Source organism: Oncorhynchus nerka, linkage group LG22 (genome assembly GCF_034236695.1).
Source record: "Oncorhynchus nerka isolate Pitt River linkage group LG22, Oner_Uvic_2.0, whole genome shotgun sequence".
Classification (NCBI taxonomy): domain Eukaryota; kingdom Metazoa; phylum Chordata; class Actinopteri; order Salmoniformes; family Salmonidae; genus Oncorhynchus; species Oncorhynchus nerka.
Genome location: NC_088417.1, coordinates 78,750,674 through 78,765,800, shown reverse-complemented (window position 1 = coordinate 78,765,800; position 15,127 = coordinate 78,750,674). Strand labels below are relative to the sequence as shown.

Genomic DNA, 15,127 nt, shown 5'->3' with positions numbered 1-15,127 from the left:
TGAGAGAAAGCGAGAGAGAGAATTACCTAAATTTGGTTGAATTATTTTAAACTTTCACTTTCACTTATCCTGTGAATGTAGCTAGCTAGCTAGTTAAGCCTACTCAAACACCCGGGTCAAACAGAGAGGGATGCCATGTTAGCTAGCTGGCAATGGTTATCCAACACTGGAACTCTTTCAAGTCAAGGTTTGCTTTTGGTTTTATAAATGTATTGCCACTGGGGCCCACCATTACAACTGCTAAACTGTACTGCATGATTATAGCGGGTTTACTAATGCGTTAGTTTTAGTATGTAGACTATGAGGTGAAAACGATGTATGCTGTGTGTAGTGGTTAGCAGTTATAATATGAAGGTTTGGCTTGGCAAGTTTTTTTTTGCCTGGTCACAGACAGTGATGTGTTGTGCACTGAAGTCCACAGGTGAAGGGAAAAGGTGAGAGGAGGACAATTCCTAGTTGCGAGAAGGAATTACATTTACAAGCAAAGTGATCATGCAGTTTGTATGTGGCCGCTATGAAAGTGAACTGTGTTTGCGTGTGATCAGGTGTGTATTCATTCTGCCGATTCTGTTGAAAAACTTTTCTTAAACGAAAGCAAACGGAACGGAACGGGGAGAAACATACCTAAATTTGTCCAATAGAAACTCTAATTTGCAATTGTAGGACTACTGATTTCACCCTAGATCAGCTGGATGCAGACAAGAGTGTGCAAGGCAGTATTGAATGTATCACTGGCTGTCACCTTGTTTACAAAAAATTATCTCACTTCACTTAGCAACCTCATGATGGGTAAAGGGAAATTAGAGTATGATGTAGTAACATAAACCTATCGATGTTACATTGAGCTGGGTGAATGGAATATGAATAGCAGTCATCCAATATGCTCTACTATAAATAAGGCCATGCTCATTAAAAAAATTATCATCCTCCCTCATCTTAAACATCACCGACTGCCACTGATTGAAGCCCATTTCAGAATCGTTCTATATCCTGACAGGATAAATGTAGACAGCCAACTCTGAACTGCTGTTTGGAATAATTGAGTGATACCCAATCAGACAGCGGTAGACAGCGGTGGGCCCCTATTTCTGAAATAATTACACCCTGACAACACACTATGCATGGCTTCTACTGCAGGGAGGGGGCTTGACTTTCAATGTCTTCAAATCAGAACACACACCAGCGTGATTGGCCATGAACAGAGGGCATCTGTGAGGGAATCTCATTGTGTTGGGTTGCTACCCTCTCAGAGGTGTGCATTATTGCATCTAAATTCCCTTATTGCTGATCAAAATGTGTGCCCTCCCACTGTTGTGAGTTTTCTTTTTGTCATCACTGTTGGGAAACAAATACAGCTGGAATGTGGGCATTTTTGGGATATGGGATATACGGCTTGTGAGTTGTGTTGTATCCACTTTTCATTTGGAATATCCCGCTTTTTGGAGGTGCCATGTTTGATGTGGCACAGCAGGAGTGACTGGAGTGGGAGGAGGAGGAGCAAGAAGGGCTTGTCTGAGTGAGGAGAGGAGTAATGTGTGACAGTGACAGAACCATAGAGATCCTATTAAATTACTAAGTAAGTAAAAAATACATAAAATAAATATAATTCCTAATTCTATGGACAGAACCCACCCAGCCATATAGCTCTATAGACCTGGCTAGGCCTGTGTGACTGAGACACCCATGAGCTCGTCTTCCACAGCTGACTGTGATTGACAGTGCAGCCTCTGGGCTCTGACACCAACCCACACAGTTCCTGTTTGACTAGAGATCTGCTCTGGGCTCTGGCTCGCCTCCAGTTATTCGCACCACAATATACTCTATCTGCCGTACCTGGACTCTATTAGTGACTGACAGAATGGATCAAATTTCTACACTGTACTGTATTTACATGTCATTTTACAGTGTGCAGTCCATGCATTTGTTTTGGTTTATCCTCAAAGTAGAAGTACTGTGGATTATGACCACAAATGTTGCGGGATGAACCAACTAAAAACCTTGCTTAGAAAGACCCTCATTCCCCCCTCTCTCTCTATATATATATTTCTCCCAGTGTTGCGTGATGACTTCAGACAGAACCCCCAGGACTTGGTGGTGGCGGTGGAGGAGCCTGCCACCCTGGAGTGCCAGCCTCCTCGTGGGCACCCAGAGCCCACCACCTTCTGGAGGAAAGACAAGGCCCGTCTGGACCTCAAAGATGACAGGATCACTGTGAGTACTACGTCCCGAGGACCCGGTCCTCTGTGTCTGCTCTCATTATGGAGAGCTAAAATATACAGATTAAATGACCCCCCATCCCAGATTATCTGATGTAGACTTTGTTGAGCCATCTCTCTTTGACTGTCAGATTCGTGGAGGGAAGTTGACCATCTCCAACACCAGGAAGAGTGATGCAGGGATGTACGTGTGTGTGGCCACCAACATGGTGGGGGAGAGAGACAGTGAGACGGCTCAGCTCTCTGTGTTCGGTAAGGACAGATACTGGACAGACACTTCTCTCTGTACTTACCTGTAATGACTGCAGTGGCTACATGCTATCTGTTTATGTTTTAAAACCTTGCTTAGAAAGCTTATAGACTACTGTCTTGTCTGTCTATGTGTTTCGTGGTTTTCCAGAGAGACCCACTTTTGTGCGTCGGCTGGTGAACCAGGTGGTCCTGGTGGAGGAGAGTGTGGAGCTCAAGTGTCAGGTGCAGGGAGACCCACCTCCCTCTCTACGCTGGAGAAAGGATAATGTGGATATACCCCGCGGCAGGTGAGGAGAGAAAGTGTGTGTGTGCGTATGTTTGTGCATGTGCGCATGCAGAACATCCCTGGTCATCCCTACTGCCTCTGATCTGGCAGACTCACTAAACATAAATGCTTAGTTTGTAAATGATGTCTGAGTGTTGGATTGAGCCCCTGGCTACCCATAAATAAGTAAAGAAAAACTGGAACATGTGGCCGTCTGCCTTGCCCAATATAAGGAATTTGAAATTATATATACTTGTACATTTACTTTTGATGCTTAAGTATATTTTAGCAATTGCATGTAATTTTGATACTTAAGGATATTTAAAACCAAATACTTTTAGACTTTTACTCAAGTATTTTACTGGGTGACTTTCACTTTTACTTGAGTCATTTTCTATGAAGGTATCTTTACTTTGACTCAAGTATGAACATTGGGTTCTTTTTCCAACCCTGTGCATATGTGTGTGTGCCTATGTGCCCTACGTGCCTACGTGTGCATTCTTGTCTTTTATGATTCCTGTTGTGGCTATGGTTGAAACATGTTGATATATGGACTGTGAGGCAGAACTACTGAGTCCCAGGCTGAAACTGGAGCAGGTAAACACCTGACATGTTACAACAGCGTTGCTTTGATCACGGTGCCTAACATTGTTTCTCAAAGCCCACGGAGTCCTGTTCTTAAGCCCAGATTAAATGTAATATGCTACTTAACATATGCATGCTACCCTGAGGTACAGATTGGATTCAAATCAAATCAAAGTGTATTTGTCACATACACATGGTTAGCAGATGTTAATGCGAGTGTAGCGAAATGATTGTGCTTCTAGTTCCGACAATGCAGTAATAACCAACGAGTAATCTAACCTAACAATTCCACAACTACTACCTTATACACACAAGTGTAAAGGGAAAAAGAATATGTACATAAAGATATATGAATGAGTGATACATGTATTACATAAAGATGGAATGATGCAGTAGATGATATAGAGTACAGTATATACGTATACATATGAGATGAGTAATGTAGGCTGTAAACATTATATTAAGTGGTATTGTTTAAAGTGGCTAGTGATACATTTTGTAGATCAATTTCCATCAATTTCCATTATTAAAGTGAGCTAGAGTTGAGTCAGTATGTTGGCAGCAGCCACTCAATGTTAGTGGTGGCTGTTTAACAGTCTGATGGCCTTGAGATAGAAGCTGTTTTTCAGTCTCTCTGTCCCTGCTTTGATACATCTGTACTGACCTTGCCTTCTGGATGATAGTGGGGTGAACAGGCAGTGGCTCGGGAGGTTGTTGTCCTTGATAGTGTAGGTGTCATGGAGGGCAGGTAGTTTGCCCCCGGTGATGCTTTGTGCAGACCTCACTACCCTCTGGAGAGCCTTACTGTTGTGGGCGGAGCAGTTGCGGTACCAGGCGGTGATACAGCCCGACAGGATGCTCTCGATTGTGCATCTATAGAAGTTTGTGAGTGCTTTTGGTGACAAGCCAAATTTCTTCAGCCTCCTGAGGTTGAAGAGGCGCTGCTGCGCCTTCTTCACAATGCTGTCTGTGTGAGTGGACCAATTCAGTTTGTCCGTGATGTGTACGCCGAGGAACTTAAAACGCACTACCCTCTCCACTACTGTCCCGTCAATGTGGATAGGGGGGTGTTCTCTCTGCTGTTTCCTGAAGTCCACAATCATCTCCTTTGTTTTGTTGACGTTGAGTGTGAGGTTATTTTCCTGACACCACACTCCGAGGGCCCTCACCTCCTCCCTGCAGGCACTCTCGTCGTTGTTGGTAATCAAGCATACCACTGTAGTGTCGTCCGCAAACTTGATGATTGAGTTGGAGGCGTGCATGGCCACGCAGTCGTGGGTGAACAGGGAATAGGGGAGAGGGCTCAGAACGCACCCTTGTGGGGCCCCAGTGTTGAGGATCAGCGGGTTGGAGACGTTGTTACCTACCCTCACCACCTGGGGGCGGCCCGTCAGGAAGTCCAGTACCCAGTTGCACAGGGCGGAGTCGAGACTCAGGGTCTGATGACGAGTTTGGAGGGTACTATGGTGTTAAATGCTGAGCTGTAGTCGATGAACAGCATTCTCACATAGGTATTCATCTTGTCCAGATGAGTTAGGGCAGTGCGGTTGCGATTGCATCGTCTGTGGACCTATTGGGGCGGTAGGCAAATTGTAGTGGGCCTAGGGTGTCAGGTAGGGTGGAGGTGATATGGTCCTTGACTAGTCTCTCAAAGCACTTCATGATGACGGAAGTGAGTGCTACGGGGCGGTAGTCGTTTAGCTCAGTTACCTTAGCTATTTGGCATGCCTTCATGCTCTTGTGTATGCTGTCTGTGAGTGTAAGTGCATTAGTATAGCATATATTGCCATTTACCTGTGCATGACTGCATGTACAATATATAAACCACGACCAAAAAGATGTGGACACCTGCTTGTCAAACTTCTCTTTCTAAAATCATGGGCATTAATATGGACTTGGTACCCCCTTTCCTGCTATAACAGACTCCACTCTTCTGGGAAGGTTTTCCATTAGATGTTGGAACATTGTTGAGGGGACTTGGTTTCATTCAGCCACAAGAGTGAGGTTGGGCACTGATGTTGGAAGCACAGAATGTAATTGTATGCAGTAGCGTACATTTTTCCCCTCACTGGAACTAAGGGGCCTAGCCCAAACCATGAAAACAGCCCCAGACCATTATTACTCCTCCACCAAACTTTGACAGTTGGCACTATGAATTCAGACAGGTAGCGTTCTCCTGGCATCTGACAAACCCAGATTCGGACTGCCATCAGACTGCCAGATGGTGAAGCGTGATTCATCACTCCAGAAAACGTGTTTCCACTGCTCCAGAGTCCAATGGCAGTGAGCTTTACACCACTCCAGACGACGCTTGGCATTGCGCATGGTGATCTTAGGCTTGTGTGCGGCTGCTCGGCCATGGAAATCCATTTCATGAAGCTCCCGACGATCAGTTCTTGTGCTGACGTTGCTTCCAGAGGCAGTTGGGAACTCGGTAGTGAGTGTGGGAAACGAGGACAGACTATTTTTACGCTGTAAGTGCTTCAACACTCTGCGGTCCCGTTCTGTGAGCTTGTGTGGCCTACCACTGTGCGTATGAGCTGTTGTTGCTCCTAGGCAATTCCACTTCACACTAACAGCGCTTACAGTTGACCGGAGCAAGCCTAGCAGGGCAGAAATTTGATGAAGTGACTTGGTGGAAAGGTAGCATCCTATGACGGTACTACAGTCGTGGCCAAAAGTTTTGAGAATGACACAAGTATTATTATTATTTCACAAAGTCTGCTGCCTCAGTTTGTATGATGGCAATTTGCATATACTCCAGAATGTTATGAAGAGTGATCAGATGAATTTAAATTAATTGCAAAGTCCATCTTTGCCATGGAAATGAACTGAATCCCCCAAATATATTTCCACTGCATTTCAGCCCTTCCACAAATGGACCAGCTGACATCATGTCAGTGATTCTCACTCAGTGAGTGTTGATGAGAACGAGGCTGGAGATCACTCTGTCATGTTGATTGAATTTGAATAACAGACTGGTATCTTCAAAAGGAGGGTGGTGCTTGCAATCATTGTTCTTCCTCTGCCAACCATGGTTACCTGCAATGAATGAAGTGCGGTCATCATTGCTTTGCACAAAAAGGGCTTCACAGGCAAGGATATTGCTGCCAGTAAGATTGCACCTAAATCAACCATTTATCGGATTATCAAGATCTTCAAGGAGAGCGGTTCAATTGTTGTGAAGAAGCCTTCAGGGCGCCCAAGAAAGTCGAGCAAGCACCAGGACCTTCTCCTAAAGTTGGTTCAGCTGTGGGATCGGGGCACCACCAGTACAGAGCTTACTCAGGAATGGCAGCAGGCAGGTGTGAGTGCATCTGCACGAACAGTGAGGCGAAGATCTTTGGAGGATATCCTGGTGTCAAGAAGGGCAGCAAAGAAGCCACTTCTCTCCAGGAACAACATCAGGGACAGACTGATATTCTGCAAAGGGTACAGGGATTGGTCTGCTGAAGTCATTTTCTCTGAATCCCCTTTCCAATTGTTTGGGGCATCCGGAAAAAAAGCTTGTCCAGAGAAGACAAGGTGAGCGCTACCATCAGTCCTGTGTCATGCCAACAGTAAAGCATCCTGAGACCATTCATGTGTGTGGTTGCTTCTCAGCCAAGGGAGTGGGCTCACTTACAATTTTGCCTAAGAACACAGCCATGAATAAAGATTGGTACCAACACATCCTCCGAGAGAAACTTCTCCCAAACATCTAGGAACAGTTTGGTGACAAACAATGCATTTCCCAGCATGATGGAGCACCTTGCCATAAGGCAAAAGTGATAACTAAGTGGCTTGGCGAAAAAACATCAATATTTTGGGTCCATGGACAGGAAACTCCCCAGAACCTTAATCCCATTGTGAATTTGTGGTCAATCCTCAAGAGGACAAACAAAAACTCACAAATTCTGACAAACTCCAAGCATTGATTATGCAAGAATGAGCTGCCATCAGTATGGCCCAGAAGTTAATTAACAGCATGCCAGGGTGGATTGCAGAGGTCTTGAAAAAGAAGGGTCAACACTGCAAATATTGACTCTTTGCATCAACTCCATGTAATTGTTAATAAAAGCCTTTGACACTTATGAAATGCTTGTAATTATAATTCAGTATTCCATAGTAACATCTGACAAAAATATCTAAAGACACTGAAGCAGCAAACGTTGTGAAAATTAATATTTGTGTCATTGTCAAAACTTTTGGCCACGACTGTACGTTGAAAGTCACTGAGCTCTTCAGCAAGCCCATTCTACTTGCTGAAATAGCTAAATGAAATAGCCAAATCCACTAATTTGAGGGGGTGTCCACATATTTTTGTATACATAGTGCATGATGCACGTAATTCAATTTCTTTACTCTACTTCCTCCTTTTTGTCTGTGTTTCTGTATCTATATTTTAGTATTCAAGCTCTTGATTTTCGATGATATACAGTGCATTCGGAAATGCACAATACCCCATAATGACAAAGTTTTTACAGTTATTAAAAATAAAAAACAGAAATACCTGATTCACATAAGTATTCAGCCCCCTTGCTATGAGACACGAAATTGAGTGCAGATGCGTCCTGTTTCCTTTATGTTGGAGTGGCCAGACAGAAGCCACTCCTCAGTAAAAAGGCACATGACAGCCCGCTTGGAGTATGCCAAAAAGCACCTAAAGGACTCTCAGACCAAGAGAAACAAACTTCTCTGGTCTGATGAAATCAAGATTGAACTCTTTGGCCTCACATACATTTAACATTTACATTTAAGTCATTTAGCAGACGCTCTTATCCAGAGCGACTTACAAATTGGTGCTTTCACCTTATGACATCCAGTGGAACACATCTGGAGGAAACCTTGAACCATCCCTACGGTGAAGCATGGTGGTGGCAGCATCAGGCTGTGGAGATGCTTTTCAGTGGCAGTGACTGGGAGACTAGTTAGGATAGAGGAAAAGATGAACGGAGCAAAGTAAAGAGAGATCCTTGATGAAAATCTGCTCCATAGTGCTCAGGACCTCAGACTGGAGCGAACATTCACCTTCCAACAGGACCACGACCTTAAGCACACAGCCAAGACAATGCAGGAGTGACAAGTTTCTGAATGTCCTTGAGTGGCCCAGCCAGAGCCCGGACTTGAACCCGATCTAACATCTCTGGAGAGACCTGAAAATATATGTTCAGCAATGCTCAACATCCAACCTGACAGAGCTTGAGAGAATCCGCAAAGAAGAATGGGAGAAACTCCCCAAATACAGGTGTGCCGAGCTTGTAGAATCATACCCAAAAAGACTCAAGGCTGTAATCGTTGCCAAAGGTGCTTCAACAAAGTACTGAGTAAAGTGTCTGAATACTTGTGTAAATGTGACATTGCATGTTTTGTGAACATTTTTTAAAACCTGTTTTTACTTTGTCATTATGGGGTGTTGTGTGTAGATTGATGAGGGGAAAAAATTATTTAATCAATTTTAGAATAAGGCTGTAACGTAACAAAATGTGGTAAAAGTCAAGGAGTCTTAATTCTTTCCGAATGCACTTCAGAAAGTTTTCACACCACTTGACTTAAAAAATAAATAATGTTACAGCCTGAATTCGAAATGGCCAACATATAATACCCCATAATGTCAATGTGGAATAATGTTTTTAGACATTTTTACAAGTTTAATTAAAAATGAAAATCTGAAATGTCTTGAGTCAATAAGTATTCAACCCCTTTGTTATGGCAAGCCTAAATATGTTCAGGAGTAGAAAATGTGCTTAACAAGTCAAATAATAAGTTTCATGGACTCACAGTCGAGCAATGAATTTCAAGCAGAGATTCAACCACAAAGACCAGGGAGGTTTTCCAATGCCTTGCAAAAAAGGGGTTAAAAAGGTTAAAAAAAGCAGACATTGAATATCCCTGTGAGCATGGTGAACGTATTAATTACTCTTTGGATGGTGTATCAATACGACCAGTCACTAGAAATATACAGGCATCCTTCCTCACTCAGTTGCTGGATTGGAAGGATACCTCTCAGGGATTTCAAAATGATTCCAATGGTGGTTGTAAAACAGTTACAGAGTTTAATGGCTGTGATAGTAGAAAACTGAGGATGGATTAACAGTGTTGTAGTTACTCCACAATACTAACCTAAATGACAGAGTGGAAATAAGGAAGCCTTTACAGAATAAAAATATTCCAAAACATGCATTCTTTTTACAATAAGGCACTAAAGTAAATCTGCCAAAAATGTGGCAAATTAATAACTTTATGTCCTGAATACAAAGCATTATGTTTGGGTCAAATCCAACACAACACATCACTGAGTACCATTCTTCATATTCTCAAGCATACTGTAGTGGTGGCTGCATCGTGTTATGGGTATGCTTGTAATCGTAAAGGACTGGTGAGTTTTTCAGGATAAAAATAAACGGAATGGAGCTAAGCACAGGTTAAATCCTAGAGGAAAACCTGGTTCAGTGGGCTTTCCACCAGACACTGGTAGATTAATTCAACTTTCAGCAGAACAATAACCTAAAACACAATGCCTATTGCACACTGGAGTTGCTTACCAAGATGACATTGAATGTTCCTGAGGGGCCTAGTTACAGTTTTTGACTTAAATCAACTTGAAAACCTATGGCAAGACTTGAAAATGGCTGTCTAGTAATGATCAACAACCCAAATTGACAGAGCTTGAATAATTTTTAAAAGAATAATGGCCAAATATTGTACTATCTAGGAGTGTAAGCTCTTAGAGACTCACAGCTGTAATCGCTGCCAAAGGTGATGTATTGACTCAGGATTGTAAATTCTTATGTAAATGAGATATTTCTGTAATTAATTTTCAATACATTTGCTAAAATTTCTAAAAACATGTTTTCACTTTGTCATTATGAGGTATTGAGTGTAGATGGGTGAGAGAAAAAAATATATTTAATCCATTTTGAATTCAGATTGTAACACAACAAAATGTAGAATAAATCAAGGGGTATGAATTATTTATGAAAGTATTCTACCCGTTATAGCTAGACTCTTAGAAACAGTCATTGTATATATATAACTCTACACAAGACCTAAGCTCTAGCAATACCATATATTTAGGCCACTATTATGTATCATAATCTAATTGAAGTGGCCATCAGGACAACTGTCCAGAGCAATAATCCATTTACACAACTGGCTTTAGACATGCAGGGTAGTCTGAGGTTAGAGTCCTTAGCTTGGTGTCACAACAGGAGGACTACGCTGCCAATGGAGTCAATATGTGGTTAGGTCCACAGCATAAAACAACATTTACCATAACTCTTTGTCCCTCCCAGCAGCCGGCTTTACTCTGTTAGCCTGGCTAGTTTCACAGTAACTGAAAACACTTTCACAGTTTGCCAATGTCAAATCCAATATGATGTCTTTGACCCTATTGGGATCTGTATGAGAGGAAATATATGTTTCAGTCCATGATATACTTGGGTGTATTTCTAAAGGAAGTACCCTGAAGTAGTAGTGGTGTGGGAGAGAATTAAGATGTTGGCTTCAATCTGTGTGTTCAGCAGGATCATGTATCCGAGACAGGAAGTGGCCGTGAGGAACGTTTTCTCAGACTGGGATAGAATAGAGTAGTGTCTGTCTGGCTGTACTTCCATCTGGCTGTCTCTCTGTCTACTCCCTGCTCACTCCTTTCTCCATCCTTCCCCCTGATTCCAGAAACATGCCCTACTTCCAGTCCTGCCATTCTCTCTTTCTCTCTTTCTCTCCTTCCTTCCTTCCTTCCTTCCTTCCTTCCAACCTTCCTTCCTTCCTTCCCGCCCTCTCTTTCCCCATCCCTCCCAGACCAGCCCTCCGGGGAGGTGTGTATGTGGGTCAGAGACGTGACGTGACTGGAGTCTTCACAAGTTTCAGACAGACACACCAACTGTCCAAACGGACAGAAAGCTCTATCGATATTCTCCCCCTCACTTTTCTCACCTCTTGTATCTGGGGCCCCACCCCCCTCATTCTGTTTCAGTGCTCTGCTCGTCTCACATGTCCAGACATTATGGAAGACTGGACAGATTTACCGTCTTCTGGTCTGTCTGCTTCAGAGGCCAGAGAATGCCCCTTAAAGGGTAGAGTCCAGCTCCATAATGTTCCATGCTCTGCAGCCATGTCAAACCCTCTGCCCTTGAGGGATGAACTGGTAGACCTGCTCTGTTAGGACTGGTGTTTCTCTGAGTGATGGACTGGTAGACCTGCTCTGTTAGGACCAGTGTTTACCTGAGTGATGGACTGTTAGTCCTGCTCTGTTAGGACTGGTGTTTCTCTGAGTGATGAACTGGTAGACCTGCTCTGTTAGGATTGGTGTTTCTCTGAGTAATGGACTGTTAGCCCTGCTCTGTTAGGACTGGTGTTTCTCTGAGTGATGGACTGGTAGACCTGCTCTGTTGGGACTGGTGTTTCTCTGAGTGATGGACTGTTAGACCTGCTCTGTTAGGACTGGTGTTTCTCTGAGTGATGAACTGGTAGACCTGCTCTGTTAGGACTGGTGTTTATCTGAGTGATGGACTGTTAGCCCTGCTCTGTTAGGACTGGTGTTTCTCTAAGTGATGAACTGGTAGACCTGCTCTGTTAGGACAGGTGTTTCTCTGACTGATGGACTGTTAGCCCTGCTCTGTTAGGACTGGTGTTTCTCTGACTGATGGACTGTTAGACCTGCTCTGTTAGGACTGGTGCTTCTTTGAGTGATGAACTGGTAGACCTGCTCTGTTAGGACTGGTGTTTCTCTGAGTGATGGACTGTTAGCCCTGCTCTGTTAGGACTGGTGCTTCTCTGAGTGATGGACTGTTAGCCCTGCTCTGTTAGGACTGGTGTTTCTCGGAGTGATGGACATTTAGCCCTGCTCTGTTAGGACTGGTGTTTCTCTGAGTGATGGACTGTTAGCCCTGCTCTGTTAGGACTGGTGTTTCTCTGAGTGATGGACTGTTAGCCCTGCTCTGTTAGGACTGGTGTTTCTCGGAGTGATGGACATTTAGCCCTGCTCTGTTAGGACTGGTGTTTCTCTGAGTGATGAACTGTTAGCCCTGCTCTGTTAGGACTGGTGTTTCTCTGAGTGATGAACTGTTAGCCCTGCTCTGGCTGCCTTAATCGACTTCCGCCTCATCGGATCCCAAGGAGCAGTTGTTGTGGGGGTTAACTGCAGTTAAGGGCTGAACTGAAGATTTTTCCACCTTGCCGGCTCTGGGATTAGACAGCCTCTCTCTTTCTCTCTCTCTCTCTCTCACTGACTCACTCACTCACTCACTCATACACACATAGCACACACACTCCCACACACGCCACAGTGGGTGCCTCCTCTTCATAAATATTGAAATAGAGGAACAGTCAGGGTTCCAGCTGAAAGCACCTTTCATTTTACCTTGCCTTTCAGCCTTGCACAATTGCCCCCCTTTCTCCTCCTCCTCCTCTGTAGCAGAATGTAGTCTCTCTGCAGCGGGGAGTTTTAAGTGTCTCAGAAAACCTTGCTTTATTTTTCATAACAACCTTATCTCCACAGCCTATTATTTTATGTTAGCTTTACTCTAAAATGTCCCAGAAGTGGACTGCTTTTCTGGCATGCATGCTTGACTTGTGTAATGTCAACCTCTTCTCTCCTTCTTCCTCAGATATGACGTCCGTTATGAGAAGGAGGATTTCCTCCTGAGGATCAAGAAGGCATCGGCTGGCGACCAGGGCACCTTCACCTGTGTGGCTGAGAACCGTGTGGGCAAAGTGGAGGTCTCGGCTACCCTCACCATCAGGGGTGAGTATATCCTACTGTAGGAGACAGACAGACACCAGTCCTGGAGCTGTGGTAATAGTCTCAGCAGGGTGAGTCCGTGCGACTGTTATTGCCCCCCTGATGTGAGCCTGGAGCTGGGCTCAGTCCCTCTCTTTACACTCTTTACACCAGGACCTCCAGCCTCCACACAAAGATGAGCAACTTAACCAGAACCAATTGTGCTACACACCCTGCATCGCTCTCTCCACTGGGATGCTAATAGAACTGGTGCAGTGAGACTCTGGTAGGGTATTTTAAGGGTATTTGAGTTGAAGAGGGTAAGGGCAGGCGAAACCCAGCTTTCTGATTTTGCCTTTCTTTGTTTGTACATAAGCACAGTGTGTCAGTGGTGATGCTATGATGTTTCCACATCTGTGACTGTGCATAAGACAATGTGAACATTGTATTACTATAAAACCCTTCCAACCCAAGATTATGCCAGGTTTATTTATTTTACCTAAGCCCCACGCCATCACCTGCCATGGTGACTGAACCCCACTCTCCTCATTCGTACCTGCTGGACTTTTGTACCCAACACCATATGTCATTCATTTCTGATTTTCATTTATTTTTCTTTCCCTCTCCTCTCCTCCTCTCCTCTCGGTCTTGTGTTTTGTCCTCACCCATCCACACCATTGTTCTTTCACCAGCTCGCCCTGTTGGTAAGTAAGACCTGATCCCATTGTGCATGTATTACTCTCTCTCTCTCTCTCTCTCTCTCTCTCTCTCTCTCTCACACACACACAACGATACACACATGCACACACAGGCGCAAAGGCACATGCTTAAAAGGGCTCAGTAAATGTTCCTACACTTGCATACATACACACCCATAAACGCAAAACACACATTCACACCTGATTATTTAAAATACAGTACTAATACATGCACATTTAGTTCCTTACTTTGAACCACCCAACCCTGCCCTCCTTTTAGTTGTGTTGTAAAGTTAGTTGAAAACCCTTTGTTTCTCCAACAGTATCAAGACATAGTAGTTGATATGCAGTAGTTCTGATGTAGAGACTAGAAGGGGAGAATGTGTGTTAAAGCAGCCGTGCTCATGAGTTGGTCTCATTCATGCAGGTTTGAGGCCAGCTGGAACTATGGCTTCTGTGGTCTGTTACCTGTAGTAATGGCTCTTAAGAGAGACTACTAGACAATCACCTGTTGCATGTTCCCTGCAGCCTGTAGCTTGTAGCTGAAACCTGTAGCGCTCCTTGCTTAGTTTGTGTACATGAACATAATTTTCTCTAAATGTGTTCCTGCTGTGCTGTGGTGACAGTTTCACATCTCTGAACTTTGACCTTCAGAGGCTCCCCTGTTTGTGGTGCGACCCCGGGACCAGATCGTGGCTGAAGGGCGCACAGCCACCTTCCCCTGTGAGACCAAGGGCAACCCCCAACCCACTGTTTTTTGGCAACGAGAGGGCAGCCAGGTAAGAAACCCTTGTTTGAATAACTGTGTGCTTGTTGAATGTCTGTGTGCTTTCATACATGAGAGTTCCCCTTAGTGTGTTGGCCTCCTCCAATGCACGTAAACAAAAATAACCTTCTCCTTGTTTACCTAATTGAGGCATGAAGGTTGGGTCCTGATTGGACAGTGGATAGAGCCGTGGAGCGACAGAGGGCATTCCTGATTCCCGAGCATGGTGACAGTTACATAATGAAGTGAATCATCAGTCCACTTTGCAGGGCTCTGACCAGCAATTTATTTCACAAGAAATTACATTCATTTGCTGCATTAGTTGGTAGGCATGATGGGATCAGGCTAATGTCCTTCCCTTCCCCTCCGTTTGTCTGCTCTCAGGTAGCGGAATGGGAAAAAAATCTAATTGAAGCGAAAGAGGCAAAGACTTCAAGGCTATGTGTGAGCGGTCGTGAGGACTCACTTAACTTCAAGACCGGTAGTGCAGGGCATCATCACTGGCAGGGCTGACTGCGTCTCACCCACAGTATAAATTACTGACCACTCCGAGCAGATAGAGGACCCCAAACCCTTACTACTGAATTACACAGACATTTCTAGGATAAGTGAGTGAATAGGAGGACTAAGGACATATCATCC

At 44.2% G+C, this 15,127-nt stretch overlaps 1 protein-coding gene across 1 annotated transcript in view; it reads left to right on the top strand.

Annotated features, from left to right (window-relative positions):
* LOC115105786 (roundabout homolog 2-like) overlaps positions 1 to 15,127 on the top strand; it is a 161,220-nt gene that overhangs the window by 96,763 nt on the left and 49,330 nt on the right. The window contains exons 3-8 of the mRNA XM_029628172.2: positions 2,054 to 2,211; positions 2,348 to 2,468; positions 2,617 to 2,755; positions 12,909 to 13,045; positions 13,714 to 13,725; positions 14,374 to 14,498. Of these exons, the coding sequence (XP_029484032.1) occupies positions 2,054 to 2,211; positions 2,348 to 2,468; positions 2,617 to 2,755; positions 12,909 to 13,045; positions 13,714 to 13,725; positions 14,374 to 14,498 (692 nt within the window). The remainder of the gene's footprint in view (positions 1 to 2,053; positions 2,212 to 2,347; positions 2,469 to 2,616; positions 2,756 to 12,908; positions 13,046 to 13,713; positions 13,726 to 14,373; positions 14,499 to 15,127) is intronic.